Below are 16,910 nucleotides of genomic sequence, written 5' to 3'. Positions count from 1 at the left end.
CCGTTGAGGTGGTCCCTGACACGCTACAATTCGTAGCAACTCTGTCGGGGAGGATGATGCGCCTATGCCCAGCGGTTGAGGCGACTTCGTAGAACTTGCTGTGTACTGTTCCGGCGAAGATCTCATGCCTGAGCGGGCGGATGATAACAGAGCGCGCATACAACCACACGGTTGATCTCTAGACGGGGGCCTACCGGAACACCCATCAGCCTCACGCGCCACATATCTGACAGTACGTGCGAGCGCATATGTTCTCGTCCACACGAGTCTAAGCGCACCTCCCAGTCAGCATCCGATGTCGTCATCGGACATGAAAATTCCTTGGAACATGCGCCGCGACAGCACAGGCCTTCCGCGAGCCCCGCCCTGAAGGGATCTCATCGTGGCTGAATGGGCGAGATTGAGTTCTGCCGGAAATGTCCTACGCGACTGAGATTGGTTCGTTTCGGTCAATTGGCGCTCGAGGAAGACATGGAACCTAACTTGCTGGCACTGGCAGGAGAGCTGCAGTGCGTATAAGTTCTTTTTATTCAGGAACTTTACAATGCCGGGTAAATCCAGTAAATCGCCGGGATGCCACGATCTCGCTGGATCTTGCCGCATCGGGCACCGGTGCTGAGTCAGCGCCTTCTCCGGATCTCATTCCGCACGCGTACCGCGACGCGACGCGTCCTTCCCTTCGCATCGGACGCGTCCTTTCCTTCGCATCGGAGTCCTCCATCTCGAAGACTCGAACGCGTGCAAGTCTTGGGCTCGTCTCACACACACTCTCCTGCCTTTCAGTACGGAGGCAACGCGAACGACGCCTATGCTCTCTGTCACTGAGCCTCGCATTCCCCGCCGCCGCCCTTCCTTGTCGCGCGCAAACCCGAGTCCTCCACACTCACCGCGCGACGCGCGTGCGCACGCCTACATTCGATGTACTCAAATATACTCAATTCCAGGCTGATGCAGGGTGCAAATCCACACGCGGGAGATCAGCCGTCGGCGTCTGGATGCTGGGTGGCAGACACAAGGGCACTAGGATAATGAGGTGAGCGACTACCTATCACTGCCGCTCACAACCTGTACAATGGAGTGTTGAGCCCCCGAATCATACTTTATGTCTCGTGTCTTTGATCTGGGCAGCCTATGTCCCTGGGCGTGCTAGTGGTACAGCCCTCGAGCTAAGATGGGTGAGCCTACGCTACACGTCCTACCCGCCGTTGTTAACACCGCCTACTGCGAGACGTTCTGAGAAGTGCGCTCGTATACGAGGGATGCCTGCCTGCAGTGATACGTGTGGTTCTGACTGGGCCGCAGAGATTATGTTGTCGGGCATGTAGAACTGATTCATGGATGTAACGATGCCCTCCAATGTATTCTGTAATGCCGTGGTGTCTGGCCGCGGTGTTTTCGCTTTCTTGATCTCTGTGGCTAGTACTCATTACATCATGACAACGGCTGCCGAAATCGACCCTGAGGTTCGCAGCTAGGCATGGACCCACAGATCACGGAGTATCAGGGAACGTGCCCTTAGGATCACTCGGCGTCCTTCTGTTGCTCCGCAGATTTACCAAAGACCCACGCACGGGCCAGGAAATTTACCAGATTTACTCGGGCCGAGTAAAATAAAGTGTACGTCGCACTTTACCCACTTAATCCTCTTTACTGAACACAGCCGCGCGCTGTCGCACTGATCAGCACTGCCGAGCACTACGCGGCCTGCCAGTGCCAGCTCACAATCCCTTATTGTGGTTGATATCCACGTAAGTCCTTCTCCTGGTCCATTGTTGTTAACCCACGCTGAAACCTATGAAGTCCTACACGAACTCTAGCCGCGCTCTTGTCTCGTGCACCGGCCCCTTCCTCTTCCTCTTCACCATCTGCTGTACATCCCCGACCACTAACCGACATGCCTCCGCAGGCCATGCCGACATTTTGACTGCTGGTATCTGCGATCCCGTCCGAAATGGGCTCGGCGGCCGAGACCAGTGGGCCCATTCTCGCTCAAACTTGCCGCGAGTACCGGGAAGGATGCTGGCTGTACGCATGCTTCTTACAACCTTCGGCACGAGCGTTCAGTTTGCGCGGATGCTTGCGTGGGTGGACGACTGGGAGGTCGGAAATAACTGAACTATTCAGCCATTGGGAGAGGGCCTGGACGACACGGAATAGGTACGCTGGACTTGATCTATGGACGTTGGACAGGATCTGATAGAGGTGTCTTGCTGTGCATAGTATGAGGCTGCTATTGCGCGGTGCGGTCATTATGGTACAACGGTCATCTCAGAGGGTGTCTACAACGTGGCGAGGTGAGTACGCTGCCCCTGTGACTGAGTCAACTGGAGTTGACGATGTGTAGGAAGATAATGTGGGACCGGGTGGAGTCTCGAGTTGACCTGCACGGCTACTTGAACATGTGTACGAGTGTCACTCACCTTCTCCCCTCTCGCTGACCCAGATGACAGTTCACGGCAAAGCTGCCATACTGGATGAACCCCCAAAACACGTACCGCGTCGTGTATATCTAGGTAAACTAAGCTGTCCATTCGTCTCGCGCGTTTCCGCATCTGACATTGCACCGTGCAGGACCTGCAGGACCAAGCCTCCTGGTTCGTCATGACCAGCCGCGACTTCACCATCGACACGCACAACACGGGCAGGATCATCGGGAACGGGCAATGTTGGTGGAACTGGTATGGCACCACCAGCTGGTACGACGGTGACGGGCGGCCGATCGCCTTCACCCTCCGGCGTGTCCTGCGGCACGTCGTTGGCAGTGGTTGCACATCTGTGTCATCCGTTGCCCACTTCGTGACGTCGTCTCCTCTTCCCCATGTCCCGCCTCCGATGCCCTGCGCAAGCGACTTGTACCGAAGATGCCCAAGCTGGGCTGCTCATCGGCATTGCTGGCCCCGAGCCAAAGGACAAGGGCTCCGAGATCTATGTTGACCATGCGGAGGACGAGGAGCTCGAGGAGAAGAGCCGGCCGGGTTGAGTATGCGAGCAAAGTTGGCTCTGCGGTTGAAGAGTGAGTCCTCAGGTTTGTAGAGCTGGTGTGTTCGGACTGACAGCTTGTTGCAGTCCCTGAGCCGGTAAAGTTGCTTGACCATGACCCTCAGTCGCTGTTGCGTGCGTGACTCAACTCGCTCGACTCCGGCGCCGCCAAGAGAACGTACCACGACCTCTGTGGATCAGGTGTCAATGGGTAGCAACGGCCTGAAGTTGCACCTGAGCCGAATCCCGTGATGGCCCTGACGGGATCAATAGCTGTGCGCGCAGTTGTGTTGACGTCCTCATGAGGACGACCAGCTAAGCGCGACTCATGAACAACAGCGATCAGGAGAATACGCAGCCCGTCATGATAGCTAAGGTGGCGAGAGAAATGGCGAGAGAAAACAACGCTTGGATTTGACCGCACCTCCTCGATGCGGCTGGGGACTGTAACTGCGACTGCAACCGGCGTGACGATGCGCAAGGTCTCAAAGTGCCCTCGATTGGCTCTGCGGAAGTCGGGCAGCCTCAAGCTCCCACACGACTCTCCGTATATCCCGCGCACCTCATCATCATAATGTGCACGGCCACCCAATGTCCATCATGTCCAGTTGGTCATCGCTTCGGATGCTGTCAACTGTGAGTGCCATTAGCTTGAAGCGTAGCAAGAGCTCATTGTCGAGTAGCGTTGCTAGTGTATGCTAGTACAAGAGGTACACGAAGCTCGTACAAGCTCCAGCAGCTCCAACAGAGAATCGGCACGCAAGAAGGCTGGGCGGGCGAGAGGTCTTGCGAGAGTAGTAGGTCAATAGGTAGTTCAACAGTGGAGGTATTCTTTTGAGATTGATGTGGCCTCTGATATTGTATGTACACACGAGATAGTGAAACTCAAAAGGCTACGTATAGACGTCATGAAACACTACGCGGACTCGGGGAGCGGCGCGGTGCATGTCAAATATGGAAGCTGGTCAGGATCGCAATGGACGGACCCTGATCGAGAATTCGAGGTAGCCTGAGGGCTGTACCCATCTCAGCTTGCATCCCTGCTGACGACGGACCTTGCTCTTCCCTATCCTACAACTGAGATGCCTCGAGCAAAATCTGAGCGGTCAGCATCTATAGCAGTACCGTTCCCAGCGACGGCTGTCTCAGGGCCATCCTCTCCACGAAAGCGTTCTTCGAAGGCAACGACCACCGCGGCTGACACTCCTCTCGTTGGTCTTGAAATTCTTCGTGCTACAAAGGAAGCAGGGAAGTCACATAAGCACACGAAGAGCACTCGCGACGGCTATGCAGGTTACCTCGTCCGGATGCAGAATTGGGCGGCCAGTTATAGCCTGCCAAATGGACAGACGGGCGATATTAGTGGGACCAGTGCACTACCGATTGCGAAGGACGTTGCAGACGCTGCGATGGGTGCCGATCCGGAGTTCCCTGAAGCGTTTTCAGGGCCTCCGAAGCGGTGCTCAGGAGAAGCACTTGCGCTGTATATCACATTCAAGTGCCTACACGAGAAGCGCGGCGTCTCGACAGCAGAGGGCGCACATGCTGCTGCCAAGAAGTACTGGGAAGAATAGTAAGCCATCATCAACAACTTGCTGAATTATTTGCACGCACATTTCACTCATCAATTGACGTACCCACTAGTGAAGGCGATCTATACCGTGGGGAATGGCGGTTCGATGAGCATCGTAGCCGCTGGGTTGGAAACCCTGCAACATGTGCAGAAGTTCGCGACATCCTGAAGGCAATCAAGAACAAAGCAAACGCGGACGGCGGAGAGCGGACTCACTCGGTCGCAATGCGATATGACTATTTGAAGGCGATCATCGAGTGGTCAGAGACCGAATGTCCTCCTGCAGAAGCCATGGTTACTCCAAGAGACGTAGCACACCGAACAAAGGTCACAACACACCTGTTCTTCCGTGCTTTTGCTTCAACGGGGTGGACCATCTGGACACGGTACGATGATTGCCTAAGCGCCACATCTAAGCATGATTTGGCTGACAAATCACTTTGTGTCAGCAACTTTGAGACCGCTGGATTGAAGCGCAAACATTACCGACTGGGGCATATAAGCCCAGCACCGCTCTCTCAGCCGTTCTTCAAGATTGAAGTGACTGACCGGAAAGGTTGGCAGCGCAAGCTGGACAAGAATGGCGAGCTTGAAACTGAGTTAGAAGGTACGTACTCGGCGAGGTTACACGGTGAACTGCACTTGCTAACTGGGATTTTGATGTACTCGTTGCGTGCAAAGGCAATACCTTTCATATCTACAATCAGCCTCACCTCTCAGCGGCAAATATGTTTCATCACCTACCTGTGTGGCTCAATTATCTCGAGCGCTTTCACTATCTCCGCCCGCTGTGCGATGAAGAGTATCTGTTCCCTGTCATCGGTCCCAACGGGATCATTCAGCCGCACCTCCCGGTCTCTCACGACACAGTACAGAAGCTTTTGGACCATTTTACGTCAGCTGCTGGGATCGCGCAGAAGGTAAACGGAAACTTCACGACACACACCTTCCGACGAGGGGGAGCACAGTTTCGCTTCATGCTCGCTCCAGCTGAGGAGCGATGGACACTGGCACGTGTTCGTTGGTGGGGAGGATGGGCAAAGGGCGAACATGTGAGTGTGCATGCATAACCAAGCATCATCATTGAGTCTCATATAGTACTATGCCGTCTCATCATTTTAGCGTGACACGCTCATTCGGTATCTACTGGATGAGTTGTACATGTACGAGGAATCCCATATCGATGCACTCCAGCCAACAGCGACAATCACTGACCAGAGGAACGACACTGGCAAGGCAGTGAAGGCGGAGGCAGCCGCAGATGTTGAGGACCTCTTCCGGAACAGCCTGTTGTCCATCCAACAAGACATCACATCGATGGTCGCGACAGCACTCAGCGCATGGGCTGTCCCACCTCAGGTGATGTCACAAGATCCGATTGGTCATGTCCATCCTTCTCTATCGTACCCGGGTGAGTTCAGTTCAACGTCTCATTTGTTTGGACTAGTCACTCACGAACAGTGCAAATCAGGTGCACTATGCACGTCCCAGCATACGAGAATCGGAACATTCACAACGACTGAGCTGTATTCTCAGGCTAGCCGCGTGACTGGCACACGCCCTCAGCCCGCCGTACTACTACCAAGGCTTATTACGACACAACCGTCACATGCACCTCAATCTCATCCGAATCCGGCAGCAGCGTCAGTCTTGCCGCTCACGTTCCCACCTTTGCCTATACACAACATTGCATCGGCACGAGGGCACTATTGGCAGACTCCAGACCTCACCTCTCTGAGAGGCTCAGGACCGCATCCATCGCATCGCCTACCCCCTAGTAACTCGGAACCTGTCATTCCCGTCCAGCAGAGTCTCAGCCTCGCACCATCTCCTCTCGTTCCCAGCTGGGCCTCGTCATCAACGGGCAGTCCCTTTCAACTGCATAGGTCACACTCGCTCCCTGTACTCAGTGGTATCCAGCCGCTCACAAGTCTGCCGCCACCTGATGCACGTGTGCTCAATATCCCCATATTGCGTGATGGGAAACGAGACAAGGCAAATGCGTGGAGAGACGTAATCGAACTCTGGGATGTTGGAATTCCGTCCATCAATGTCATGCCGCTGCGTGAATGGCCGAGAGAATGGCTTACAGGCGAGAACAAGACACGGTATGCAGCAAAATACCAGCAGCGAAAGGTTGTAGCAGAAGAGTTCATTCAGCGGTGCGTACATCCATAGTTTCAGAATGTATGGCCTTGCGAGCTAACTCGTATTGGCTGTTACTAAAGGTTCGCCCGCGATGAGCATGCCTTCTTACATGCATACCCCGAGGCCGGGAAAGGGTCCACTGCACTACTTAAAGCAATCAACGAAGCACGACGAACGCGTGGTGATCGCATCGAGCGCAGGAGCAAGAACGGCGACCCCGATGAGCGACGACGCCATTCAGTGACTGCAGAATAGTATTGTGCACGTTTATGGCGGTTGTTTCTTTCTCGCTCTACGCCTGCCTACTTCGTTTCATTCTCGTTCTAATAGCATACATTACACTCTCATTCTAATAGCGTACATTATCTAAGAACTTAGTAGCGTACATACCGGCTGCTGCCATCACCGCGCGATATTAGAGGACCGTAACAAGCCCTACTATAATGGATCAATGTCACTACAATTAATGCTAGCCGCTACCTCTCTAGCCTGGCCCTACTGAGCAAATCGGTCGGCACGTAAAGTTGCAAGTGCGAAAACGCAAGCGGCGAGGGGGCGGAGAGCGACGAAGAGCGACGACACGTCGTCGTACACGCCCTACGCGCCTGGGCAAAGGCAGTGCCCGCAACAGGAAGGAGCCCGGAGTGTGGGCCGGTTTGGGACGGTGTGGCGCCGGTGTGCACACGCGAGATCCCGGGTGTGATCGTGCGAGTGATCGAGCGGACTTACCATAAAGGGAAGTCCGCTTAGCGCCTCCGCCAGCCGACGGTAAATCTCTCGAGGTAAGTAACTACACCAGTGGGCAGCGTGAATGGCGCACAGTAAGGCTCGGGTGCTCGGCATACTTGATGTAAGGACGATTGAAGTTCTCTTGCGCTGTACCTAGAGTCCAATAAGCGTGATTAGCACACAAATATGCACAGGGGTCCGCACGCACCACAATTCAACGCGGCACCCGGGACCCACAAGGCCTGCCGAACGTAAGCACGTAAGCCCCCTGTATGCGTGCCAGGCGTAGCACGCAAGCTCGGCACGAGTCCAAGCCTCTACACCAGCACCGAAGAGTCAACAGCCAAGCAGAACTTTGCCGCGTAGGCCAGCGACAGAAGCGTCGGCATTACCGGCGTGGAGGGGCTATTGTACAAGGTGCAACCACGAAGACCGACGACAAAGGACCATGACGGCTGTGCCGAGCTGGCCTTGCGCGCGCAATCAAGGTATCTCAATACCAAACGCGCACTTACAAAAGTACAATAGTAAAGTGTGGCTAAGATATGCAGCAGTGGGGAGGATGAGTGAACAGGAGGGTGGTACGAAGGCCAAATATATCAAGAACGGTGCGGCGCTCTATGTGGACTGTGATGATGGAGGATGCGGGGACGAGGTACGGTACGATGAGCATGCGGTGCGACGGCGAAAGCGATAGTGCGAGTGTCTGTTACAAACTGGCGAACTGGGGGCGGCGAACGTCCTTTGGCGGGGGCGTTGACGTACTAGGAGGGCGCCAGAGCGCAGTTTTGGACACGGGGCGGCCGCCCCTCGCCACGCCGCGCGTGTAGGAGGCGAGGCGGCGAGGTCGGCGCGGCGGGCGAGCGGTCACCGCTTCGGCGCGAGGGACGAGAGGGAGAGGCCCTGAGCGAGCTCAGCCTTCCACGCGAGCCTGCGGATGGCCTCGGTGTAGTCGACCCACTCGCGGCGGCGCTCCTTGCTCTCGAGCCATTCAGCATCGAGGTCGGCGACGTCGAGCTCGTAGAAGTGGTATGTCGAGGAGGCGGTGGGGATCGTCGTCACAAATTGGGTGATTTTGCCACGCACGCCCGCTGCAAAAGATGCACACGTAAGGCATTGGTGACGCGGCGCAGAGGGGAGGAGCAGGTTAGGCAGGGGCGGGGAGGGTAGAGGAACGGATGAGACCTTCTTCCAAGGCTTCCCGCGAGGCTGCTGCTTCCAACATCCCATCTGACGGCTCCCATCCTCCTTTCGGCACTTTTTTGACCAAGAAGCGTGGCGCAAAGAGACGAGTTAGCAAGCTGCGTCGCAGCCCGTCGGGGGGCGAGAAAGGGCGGGAGGGACTTACAAACCCAGTTATTTGGCCGTTTCCGACTTGTGATCACCAGGACCTTGTTTGCGCTCCTCGCGATGGGGATTGCACAGCAAACGACGCGAGGCGTGGACCGTCCTTTGTTGCTCATGGTGGGCGGGCGGAGTAGCGAGGATACGGAGGTGGCGATGGCAGAAATCTTTGTTGCGTAAGATTTGAGCGTGGTGCCTTCGGACAAAACCCGAGCCGAGGGAAGTCACGGCGTGGCTTGCTGGGCGACTAGGAGGGCAGCAGAGTATGGCAGCGTGTGCAGGCGACTCGGGAGCTGGCGGGGGTGAGGGAGGAGGTGAGGGAGGTGGCTGGGGCGCCTGGACGGTTCGGGCTCACAGTGCGCGCCGGGCGGGGAGGGTGCGCGACGGCGGGGAGGGCGGGGCGGCACACGACCGTGGTGGTGGTTGGGAATTAGCGGGGACTGGCGGGAGGTAGCTTATGAGGGCGAGGGCAGAGGCGTCTCCCCGACGAGCACCGCGGTGGCACAACCGGCGGGCGCCAAGCGTGGCCGAGCGGCCGTCCCGCCCAATGGCCTTGCGCACGTTCGCCGGCCCAGCGACTCGCCGCCCGCTCGCCCATCATGCCCATCAGCCCTCCTCCTCCCAGCCTGCCCGTGCGAGCCTCCTGGGCAGTCGAAGACGCGCTATTCACAGCCAGATAGCCCTCTGTGTTCGCGCATCTTAGGTTCGTACTGCGAAGATCCACCGTGCTTCGCAATCTCGATAGCAGTCTATACTACTCATCTCGGCCCCGTGCCTGAGGCTGCCAATAAATACCATCCGTCCAATATACTTTACGCCCGACGCGTGCTCGCCCACAGCCCGGGGTACTCTCTGTCTACTTCTACGTACGCACGATGTTCAGAGCAGCGTTGCGAAGCCCCACAATCGAAGCTCGCACGAGCCTTCTACTCGTTCCATCTGTCCGAGAAGCATCAGTGACGCCATTCCCCTTCGCCGATAGGAACACGGGCACGTACGCGACCATGAACATACACACCACGCCGAATGCCATTGCGGCGAACTACACAACAAGTTAGTGAACGCGTTCGCTCGACACACGACAGCTGGTCCCTTACCTCGCGGAGCGCCTGTTTACCGCTCGAACTCTCCTCCAGCAGCCTGCAAGCCAGTCCACAATCAGCGACGCACGCCTTAGCCTCTGAGGCAGTCAAATATACGCACGTCGGCAGGACTGCCACAGCGCCAATGTACATAAACCCGCCGGCGACGAACGGGATCACCTGGAGGAGCGGTCAGTAACGCGCTGTCACCCACACGCCCACTCAACAGATAGACTCCGCCGAGACGCACCAGATCGGCGAGCTGCACGGTCGTGCCTAGGATCCCAGCGGCTGCCTGTCGCACCGCTGCAGCGAGGTCCGAGACCTCGCCGTCGACCGCATCCGACGCTGAGAGGTTCCGGATGGCGATCCCCATAAACGTCCTAGCACCGTCATCAGCGTTCCGTGCGGATAGACATACTATAAAGCTGCGGAAACTGGTACGTACCCGACCTGCGCGTGGGAGAGGGGGATCCGAGCCGCGAGTCAGCAATCATCCAGGGAGTCAAGGGATGCCGTTAAGGCGGAAGCGCACGCAAAAAGGCCGCGCTTTATAAGGGATAGGACAGTAAGAAAGCACGCACAAACGCCCCGATGGCAGTTAGGAATTGCGACTGCATTGCCTGCTTCTTCGTGAACCCGCTCCGGACGAGGATCGAGTAATCCGCGATCTCGTGCGGGATCTCGTGCGCGAAGCATGCGAGCGTCGTCGTCGCGCCGATCAGCGGCGAGGAGTAGAAGGACGCCGCCATCCTGTTGAACGTGCCAGCAGCGCCATCAGTTCGCACCGTAAACGCCGCAACGGCTGTAACGTAAAAACACGCACGCAAGCCCGTCCGTACTGTGAGATAAATCCCATATATAATCAGTCAATATCGAACGTGCATCCTACAGAGCAGGCTCACATGTTGTGCACGAAGTCGCCGAAGAGGTTCAAGTACGCAGAGAGTTTCGACGGCTGCTTCCCTGCCTTTTCCAGCTCCTGCTCTTCCGACGGCGCAGCGTCGTCCTTCTGCGACCCACGCGCGCGCAGCTCGTTGGACGCGCTGTTCTTCGCAGCGCCGGACGCCTTGCCGTCAGACTTCGCCTCGCCGTGCGAATGGCTGTGCGAGTGCCCGGCGTGGCCGTCTTCGCTGCCGCTGCCGAGGACGCGCAGGGTCTTTTCCATGAGAAAGAACGACGCGAAGCCGACGAATATGCCTAGCCTGTGTGCGCCGGTGTTCAGCTGTTCCAGAGCTTCTGTGAGAGGGCGAGTGCACTATACCCGATTAGGATGTTGCGCTTCTCCTCGACCATGACGAAGTGCACGCCGCCGCCCTGGTGCTCACCCATGAACGAGTGGGGCACCAAGTGGAGGAACACGTCCGAGAGCAGGCCACCGGTCTACAAACATGTTGCAGGTCTGGTCAGAGAACGTAGGACGGCGTGAGGAGTACAGGGCACCCACCGCGAAGGCCGTCATGGTGTTAAGCGTGTTAGTGTTGATTTGCGCAGGAATGAACGCAAGAATAAAATTAGGTACGCTGTCAACGGCGCATTCAACGCGGATATGCGACACCGGGGGGCGTGAGCCGCTGGGAGGAGGGCACGGGGGTACGGCACTCACGAGCTAATGTAAAACGTCCCCAGAACTGTAAAATCCGTGTCAGGTTGATTCTCTTCCGGAGTCGCGCAGGAACATGTGTAGACACGTTCGTCGCGTACGAGGACCGCATCAGGACCCCGAAATGGTACGGGAACCCAAGCCGATGCCTGGCCAGGAGCCACACGCTGACCGCCCGAGACGTATATCGATCCTTAGACCGCACTAGCCTGTCTCATCTCGACATTGACACTATCTTAGATGGTCCTACAGTCCGAAGAAATTGAGTAGCGGGTCCCAGATGAGGATAGGCCCGCAAAGTCGGCTTTGGGACGCCGAGAAGGGCCCGGTGCCCGAAGCAGCCCCTCGTGCGCCGGCACATTGTCAAAGGGCGGACCGTCCGTCTTCTCACTTCCTCTCTCACTCCGCTTCCTTCTGGGAGAGGCAGACCGGTCCCTAGGGAAAGGATCCTCCATATAAAGGGTTATGCGACTCGGCTCAGCTTGAGCGCATGGCAGAGCTTCACCGTCAACGGCCGCAGACTGTGAAAAAAGGCACAGGGGATAGACAGGTCATAGCTGCCCTGCCACCACGTCAAGGTTCGCCTCAGACTGCATGGAGCAAGGGGATACCAAAGACGCGGAGGAACCATAATAAGCGCTGGAACGGCTGTATTGTACCGCCTCCAGACGCAGCACGGCCGCTTCCAACCCTCCTCCTCACCGGTCGTAGACGTCGCTACCACATCACGTCCACGAGAACGTAGTCCGCAACGGCTAGGCTTGTCCCATCTGCTCGTCACCCGCAGTCATGAAGGGCCTATGCGTATATCGTTCTTTCGCAGCAAGTGCACTGGTGTGGAGACCCATGAAACCAAACAAATCACTTACTCGAGTTCCATCCAGGTCCAAAGGGGAACAGCCATGCAAAGACCTGTCGCATGATGGGCGACTGCGCGGCCTCGAGCTCTTCCTTGAGTTCGCTGAGCTGCACGACCGGTGCACATTGTCCTATCTCTGTTGACTGCGATCGATAGCCTCCAGTTAGCCAGGCCGTCTTTGTACACCCACGTGCGCGAGGCGGAATACGTGGACTGGTGAGCGGAAGCAGACTCACGAGAACGGTCAACGGTGTTTTCGTCGTGTCCGCGACGATGCTCGAGACTCCCGCGGCCAGACTGGCGAGGATGGTTAGAAGCACGAGGCGGCGTCGACACTGCAGAAGGAGAGACTGCATGACAAGTTCGAGAGATGAATGCAGTGCTTGCTGGACGTCGGGGTGGCTGGAACGAGCGGAGACGAAGCGCCCAACGTAGACGCGGTCGCGATCGTGGTACGCTCGTAGGCGCCGGTCACGTGGGGAAGAAGCGTTTAATTGTGGGCGCCGCCGCGCCTGTGGCTGGAGGAGCAAGCGCTCGTTCGTTTGTATCCCATCCCGACTTTGTTCACAATATATTCACGTTGATTCTCGTGGCGCACACTGTTCCAGTTACGCCTCAACGTGCTGCAAGATGGATCCCACTCAGAAGGAGCAAGCTGTAATCGAGGCCGCGGAGAAGCTCATGACAGAAACGATGGCTCGGTACGACCCCTCTCATGACGCATACCATGGTAGGTCTACTATAATTCGAACGTCGACTTACTGACGCGTTCACTGGCAGTACACCGCGTAAGAAAAACGGCCCTGCATATAGCGCGCTCTGTCACAGTTTCCGAAGGCTCAGTCCAGCCCGACCTCCTCACCGTGGAGCTCGCCGCGCTCCTACACGACGTCCTCGACAAGAAATACGTCTCTGCGGCTGATGCTGCTGACCCGTACGCGTTCTTCCTGCCCTTCTTCCGACAGATTTCCGAGGAGCACGGGATAGATCTCGTGGAGGATGGCAGAGCACGAACTATCACGAACATTGTGGACAACGTTAGCTGGTCAACGGAGAAACAATTGAGGTCAGAGGGAAAGTGGAGCGAGTGGCATGAGAAATGCGTGGAACTGCACTGCGTACAGGACGCGGATAGACTGGATGCCATAGGGGCCTTTGGTGCGTGTCTCAGCGGACCTTTGTTGAGCTCACTGCTCATAGTTCGTAGGTATCATGCGATGCGCTGCATACAGCGCCGCTACAAACCAGTATGTACCCCTGCCCAAGATCATTGTGCATCAGAAGTGCTGATCGGTCGACAGTGCATTGCACACACCTGCCGGCGATCCCGCCCATCCCGCTTCTGCTGTACAGCACTTCCACGACAAGCTTCTACGCATCCGTGGGCGCCTAAAGACTGAACCTGGCAAGCAGTTGGCCGAAAAGCGCCACAAGCTGGTGAGTGATTGGTTGTTAAAAGGGATACTCTACTCACGTCCCGCCACATGCCGTAGATGCTCGACTTTTTGCAGGCAGTGGATGAGGAGTACAATTTCACTTCGTATTGAAGCGTGAAGGGCTGCTACCGCGATGAGAAGCACACACGAATTCATGACGTGGCATATTGTGAACGTGTTCGGTAATGTTACGAAAGCGTTAGTGTGACAAGCAGTAGTATATGAGCAACACAAGCTCCAGCAGCAGTCCACACCTATCATACAAGCCATGATTACCATGGCAAATCGTCCGGCCTGCCTTTCAGATCATCTTCCTGCAACTCAAAGTATCACCCTTCGTCTTCGCTTCCGCCAAACTCGTCACCATCGTCGTCGTCAGCGCCCTCGTCAATTCCTGTACCGCCGTTCCACTCGCGGTCCCAAAGCGGTACACCGCTGATATCTCGGAGTTCGGAAGTGAGCACCAAAGCAGGGTGGCCCTCGCCAAGGACATGACGCGCGTTTTGCAGACGAGAGAAAAGCGCCTCGCGGTCGTCGAGCAGCGCACGGATGTAGTCGATGGCTGGGAGGACACGAGCCATGAGCACAGGCTATCAAGCGGACATAGAGCGGCGAACGGGCACTTACTCTTCTGCAGGACCACGTTCTCGCTTTTTGGCCCTGCTCGTCCATCGAGCGCATTGTCCTCGATCTTCTTCCGCCGTTTGCGTCCCTTCGCACTCGACTCGGCCTCTCCGCCGCCGTTGGCCTCTTCTTGCGCAAGCGCCTCTCGCAGCGCGGGCACCGCAGCACACAGTGCCTCATATCCCCTACGAATATTCGCTCGACGTTTCTGCTCGCTCTGGATATGGTTCGCGCGCTTCTCCGCCGGGGTCAGCAGCGTAGGCTTCGCCTGCTTGTTGGCAGAGCTCGCGCTCGCAGACGATTGTCTGCGCTGCTTCTCGCGCGGCGCTGACTGTTTTGCGCGTTTGGAGCTGCTGGGCTCAGAGTCATCTGGAAAGGGGCGCTTCGACGAGCTGCCAGTCGGGTGGTCCAATACTGAAGGAGCGGAAGGGGTCGAATTGAGCGAGCTGCGATGAGGGGTATCGAAGCCGTCGTCAGGAGGCGACAGGCCGCCGTTGAGAGGTGGCAGCGTATACGGCGGTGAGCCCGATGTGAGCGAATGTATCGACGGCTGCGACTGGCTGTGCGCAGGCATCGGGTACGCGGCGAGCTCGTGTGGTGTCATCGACTGGTCGAACGAGCGGGGGGACCGCGCGTCGCCGCCATTCGGATCCGGGCTGAAACTGGGCCAATGGCTCGGCCCCGCTGCTCCTGGACCTACGCCCGCTCCAGCTGAGCGGCTGCTGGCCCCCGAGCGAGTCTTGCTGCTGCCGTGGGCGCGGTTGCCCAGGGACATGAGATCCTTCGTGGCCTTTGCGAGGGCATGCCTCCCCTTCGCGATGGAGATCTGCTCAAGGAGCTCGGGGCTGATCTCTGCGTCGTTGGTGTGGTCGACCGAGGAGAGGAAGGCGTTGAAGGACTGCGCCTCCGACGACGAGAGCAGGGACATGATGGTGCGGGGCCCCGCCCTTTACATAGTCGTCTGCGGCTTGTGATAAACACGACGGCGGGGGAGGGGCGGCGGTCACGTGCGCCCAGATAGCCAGTGAGAGTACCAAGGCGGCTAAGTAGACCTCCGAATTCCTATCGCCATGTCCAAGGAACCAACTCGCAACCAGCTATCGTCCAGGCTCGCGTACAGCGCGCAAACGCCCGCTTTTCTTCTGCGGATGCAGGCTCGCGTCAACGGGACAGCCGAAGATGAAGACGATGACGAATACGAGTACGACGGCTCTGGGCGCCCACCCATTCCGAAGCGTCCTGCGATTCCAGAACGCCCGGATGACGATCCAGGCAGTGCCGAAGAGGATAATGGCGATGAGAAACCACAGGTAGTGGTTCTGAGGGAAGGGAAGCACCTCTCGGAGCGGGAGGTTGAGAATGAGAAGCGAAAGGGTGAGCTTATGCCTGCGTGTAGAGATCGCTTGTTAACCGGCGTGCCCAAATCAGCGAAGGGCTTGTCGCCTCTGCCTGACATCGTGGAAGGGGAAGCAGAAGCCCCTGCGTCGGGTAGCACGTCTCAGAAGGACAGTGCAGAGAAACAGGCTCATAGCCGTTCGTTTGGGTCGATCGGCTTAAAGACCAAGTCCACCAAACGGAAAGCCGTGGGGGACGCCCGAGACGACGAACCGCCAACAGGCAAGCCAACTAAGGGCATGAAGAAGAAACCGAAGAAAGCAGAGAAGAAGTTGCTGTCGTTCGGAGACGAGTCGTGATTCTGTGACTAAACTCTCGCGCTACACGTGTATACTTTGCGCGTCGGTTTCGATCCTCCTGTAAGTCTTCATTTCATGTTGCTTGTTCGTTATTGATTGTTGTGCCATCAGGGCGCCGTAGGATCCTGTGGCACTACCCCCGCTCGGGCCTTCGGGAACCGTGGAAGCGGGTGTCGTTAGGTCTCAGCATCTACGGCAACTTGACCGCGGCTGCGCAGCAGCATTGTCGGACATAGGGTGCCAGGACGGAGGATTTTAAAGCGGCGAGGCCTATATCGCTGGATTTCATCCTCACTCCATGATGAAGAGGCGTATGTGCAGTACCGCCTTTCGGAGCGACGTTCATGTGACCACAATTCCTGGCAGGCGGTCGTTCTGTCATAGGACAGACGATGGGCCAGAACTGCGGGCAGCGTATGTACTATGCGCTCTAGGATGGATAATCAGGCCGATGGATACCATGGAAAACCTACACCTCGAGTCTATAATGGGATAGTCAGTACTATCAAGCTGTGCCTTCGCCGTGGCCATGCTTATGATCGCTAGATTGGTGAGAAATAAGTGGGGGCTACTAGGATACAGACCGGCGCTGGGCACGCCCGCTTCAAATGTAAAAATGCTACTGACATATGTGTTATGATCATAGGCTCACGCATGTTCTCAAAAGGCCACACAAGAAGAGAGGATCTGATCGAGGTTCGAACTTGAAAACTAAAAAGGAAAGCGACCTGCCTAATAAGGAAGGTATGCATGTCCAAATTGCATGAGCGTCCACTCAGTCACGACAAACCGACAACCTCTTACAGCCGTGCTCCGGCAATCTCGGATAAGGCACCTTC

The 16,910-nt window shown here is 57.0% G+C and overlaps 8 protein-coding genes across 8 annotated transcripts; 4 read left to right on the top strand and 4 right to left on the bottom strand.

The window, feature by feature from the left end:
- Nucleotides 1–585: 585 nt before the first annotated feature.
- Nucleotides 586–1,403, bottom strand: C8Q71DRAFT_751791 (uncharacterized protein). The gene is made up of 3 exons (XM_047923333.1): nucleotides 1,086–1,403; nucleotides 955–1,033; nucleotides 586–899 (listed from the first exon to the last, which is right to left on the bottom strand). Exons 1-3 carry the CDS (start codon nucleotides 1,095–1,097, stop codon nucleotides 640–642), a joined length of 351 nt encoding a protein of 116 aa, XP_047780468.1. The 5' UTR covers nucleotides 1,098–1,403; the 3' UTR covers nucleotides 586–639.
- Nucleotides 1,404–2,601: 1,198 nt separating this feature from the next.
- C8Q71DRAFT_856491 (uncharacterized protein) lies at nucleotides 2,602–2,980 on the top strand (the record flags this gene model as incomplete). The annotated part of the gene is made up of 2 exons (XM_047927306.1): nucleotides 2,602–2,764; nucleotides 2,847–2,980. 2 exons carry the CDS (start codon nucleotides 2,602–2,604, stop codon nucleotides 2,978–2,980), a joined length of 297 nt encoding a protein of 98 aa, XP_047780467.1.
- A 1,081-nt stretch (nucleotides 2,981–4,061) lies between these two features.
- Nucleotides 4,062–6,955, top strand: C8Q71DRAFT_704885 (uncharacterized protein; the record flags this gene model as incomplete). The annotated part of the gene is made up of 8 exons (XM_047920415.1): nucleotides 4,062–4,305; nucleotides 4,381–4,552; nucleotides 4,624–4,938; nucleotides 5,002–5,159; nucleotides 5,234–5,604; nucleotides 5,675–5,911; nucleotides 6,077–6,714; nucleotides 6,781–6,955. The coding sequence occupies 8 exons, from the start codon at nucleotides 4,062–4,064 to the stop codon at nucleotides 6,953–6,955; spliced, it is 2,310 nt and encodes a 769-aa protein (XP_047780466.1).
- Nucleotides 6,956–8,296: 1,341 nt separating this feature from the next.
- C8Q71DRAFT_795980 (NUDIX hydrolase domain-like protein) lies at nucleotides 8,297–8,892 on the bottom strand (the record flags this gene model as incomplete). Its single annotated transcript, XM_047925646.1, has 3 exons — nucleotides 8,297–8,520; nucleotides 8,615–8,686; nucleotides 8,778–8,892. 3 exons carry the CDS (start codon nucleotides 8,890–8,892, stop codon nucleotides 8,297–8,299), a joined length of 411 nt encoding a protein of 136 aa, XP_047780465.1.
- Nucleotides 8,893–9,461: 569 nt separating this feature from the next.
- On the bottom strand, nucleotides 9,462–12,787 carry C8Q71DRAFT_535418 (Zinc/iron permease). The gene is made up of 14 exons (XM_047919201.1): nucleotides 12,554–12,787; nucleotides 12,328–12,460; nucleotides 11,462–11,486; nucleotides 11,303–11,378; nucleotides 11,120–11,238; nucleotides 10,761–11,060; nucleotides 10,682–10,696; nucleotides 10,440–10,608; nucleotides 10,304–10,308; nucleotides 10,106–10,238; nucleotides 9,977–10,035; nucleotides 9,871–9,913; nucleotides 9,772–9,815; nucleotides 9,462–9,712 (listed from the first exon to the last, which is right to left on the bottom strand). The coding sequence occupies exons 1-14, from the start codon at nucleotides 12,671–12,673 to the stop codon at nucleotides 9,700–9,702; spliced, it is 1,254 nt and encodes a 417-aa protein (XP_047780464.1). The 5' UTR covers nucleotides 12,674–12,787; the 3' UTR covers nucleotides 9,462–9,699.
- Nucleotides 12,755–13,959, top strand: C8Q71DRAFT_535601 (uncharacterized protein). Its single transcript, XM_047919203.1, has 5 exons — nucleotides 12,755–13,047; nucleotides 13,098–13,475; nucleotides 13,525–13,564; nucleotides 13,619–13,754; nucleotides 13,811–13,959. Exons 1-5 carry the CDS (start codon nucleotides 12,948–12,950, stop codon nucleotides 13,862–13,864), a joined length of 708 nt encoding a protein of 235 aa, XP_047780463.1. The 5' UTR covers nucleotides 12,755–12,947; the 3' UTR covers nucleotides 13,865–13,959.
- A 123-nt stretch (nucleotides 13,960–14,082) lies between these two features.
- C8Q71DRAFT_856487 (uncharacterized protein) lies at nucleotides 14,083–15,305 on the bottom strand (the record flags this gene model as incomplete). Its single annotated transcript, XM_047927305.1, has 2 exons — nucleotides 14,083–14,315; nucleotides 14,381–15,305. The coding sequence occupies 2 exons, from the start codon at nucleotides 15,303–15,305 to the stop codon at nucleotides 14,083–14,085; spliced, it is 1,158 nt and encodes a 385-aa protein (XP_047780462.1).
- Nucleotides 15,306–15,403: 98 nt separating this feature from the next.
- Nucleotides 15,404–16,293, top strand: C8Q71DRAFT_535533 (uncharacterized protein). Its single transcript, XM_047919202.1, has 3 exons — nucleotides 15,404–15,751; nucleotides 15,806–16,131; nucleotides 16,183–16,293. Exons 1-2 carry the CDS (start codon nucleotides 15,448–15,450, stop codon nucleotides 16,069–16,071), a joined length of 570 nt encoding a protein of 189 aa, XP_047780461.1. The 5' UTR covers nucleotides 15,404–15,447; the 3' UTR covers nucleotides 16,072–16,131; nucleotides 16,183–16,293.
- The last annotated feature ends 617 nt before the right edge of the window (nucleotides 16,294–16,910 follow it).

Source organism: Rhodofomes roseus, assembly GCF_022264815.1.
Source record: "Rhodofomes roseus strain CIRM-BRFM 1785 chromosome Unknown C8Q71scaffold_7, whole genome shotgun sequence".
Taxonomy (NCBI): domain Eukaryota; kingdom Fungi; phylum Basidiomycota; class Agaricomycetes; order Polyporales; family Fomitopsidaceae; genus Rhodofomes; species Rhodofomes roseus.
This window is presented reverse-complemented; position numbering and strand designations above follow the sequence as displayed.

What these genes read in the sequence shown, in the direction of transcription:
- C8Q71DRAFT_751791 (XM_047923333.1), bottom strand. An exon ending in CCCGCGTGTGGATTTGCACC is followed by an intron (nt 900 to 954) that starts CTGCATCAGCCT and finishes AGGCGTGCGCAC; the next exon opens with GCGCGTCGCGCGGTGAGTGT.
- C8Q71DRAFT_535418 (XM_047919201.1), bottom strand. Translation starts at nt 12,673, where the DNA reads ATGCAGTCTCTCCTTCTGCAGTGTCGACGCCGCCTCGTGCTTCTAACC. An exon ending in ACACCATGACGGCCTTCGCG is followed by an intron (nt 11,239 to 11,302) that starts GTGGGTGCCCTG and finishes ACATGTTTGTAG; the next exon opens with ACCGGTGGCCTGCTCTCGGA. An exon ending in GCTGTGGCAGTCCTGCCGAC is followed by an intron (nt 9,914 to 9,976) that starts GTGCGTATATTT and finishes ACTGGCTTGCAG; the next exon opens with GCTGCTGGAGGAGAGTTCGA.
- C8Q71DRAFT_535601 (XM_047919203.1), top strand. Translation starts at nt 12,948, where the DNA reads ATGGATCCCACTCAGAAGGAGCAAGCTGTAATCGAGGCCGCGGAGAAG. An exon ending in CTCTCATGACGCATACCATG is followed by an intron (nt 13,048 to 13,097) that starts GTAGGTCTACTA and finishes GTTCACTGGCAG; the next exon opens with TACACCGCGTAAGAAAAACG. An exon ending in GGATGCCATAGGGGCCTTTG is followed by an intron (nt 13,476 to 13,524) that starts GTGCGTGTCTCA and finishes CATAGTTCGTAG; the next exon opens with GTATCATGCGATGCGCTGCA.
- C8Q71DRAFT_535533 (XM_047919202.1), top strand. Translation starts at nt 15,448, where the DNA reads ATGTCCAAGGAACCAACTCGCAACCAGCTATCGTCCAGGCTCGCGTAC. An exon ending in TGAGAATGAGAAGCGAAAGG is followed by an intron (nt 15,752 to 15,805) that starts GTGAGCTTATGC and finishes TGCCCAAATCAG; the next exon opens with CGAAGGGCTTGTCGCCTCTG.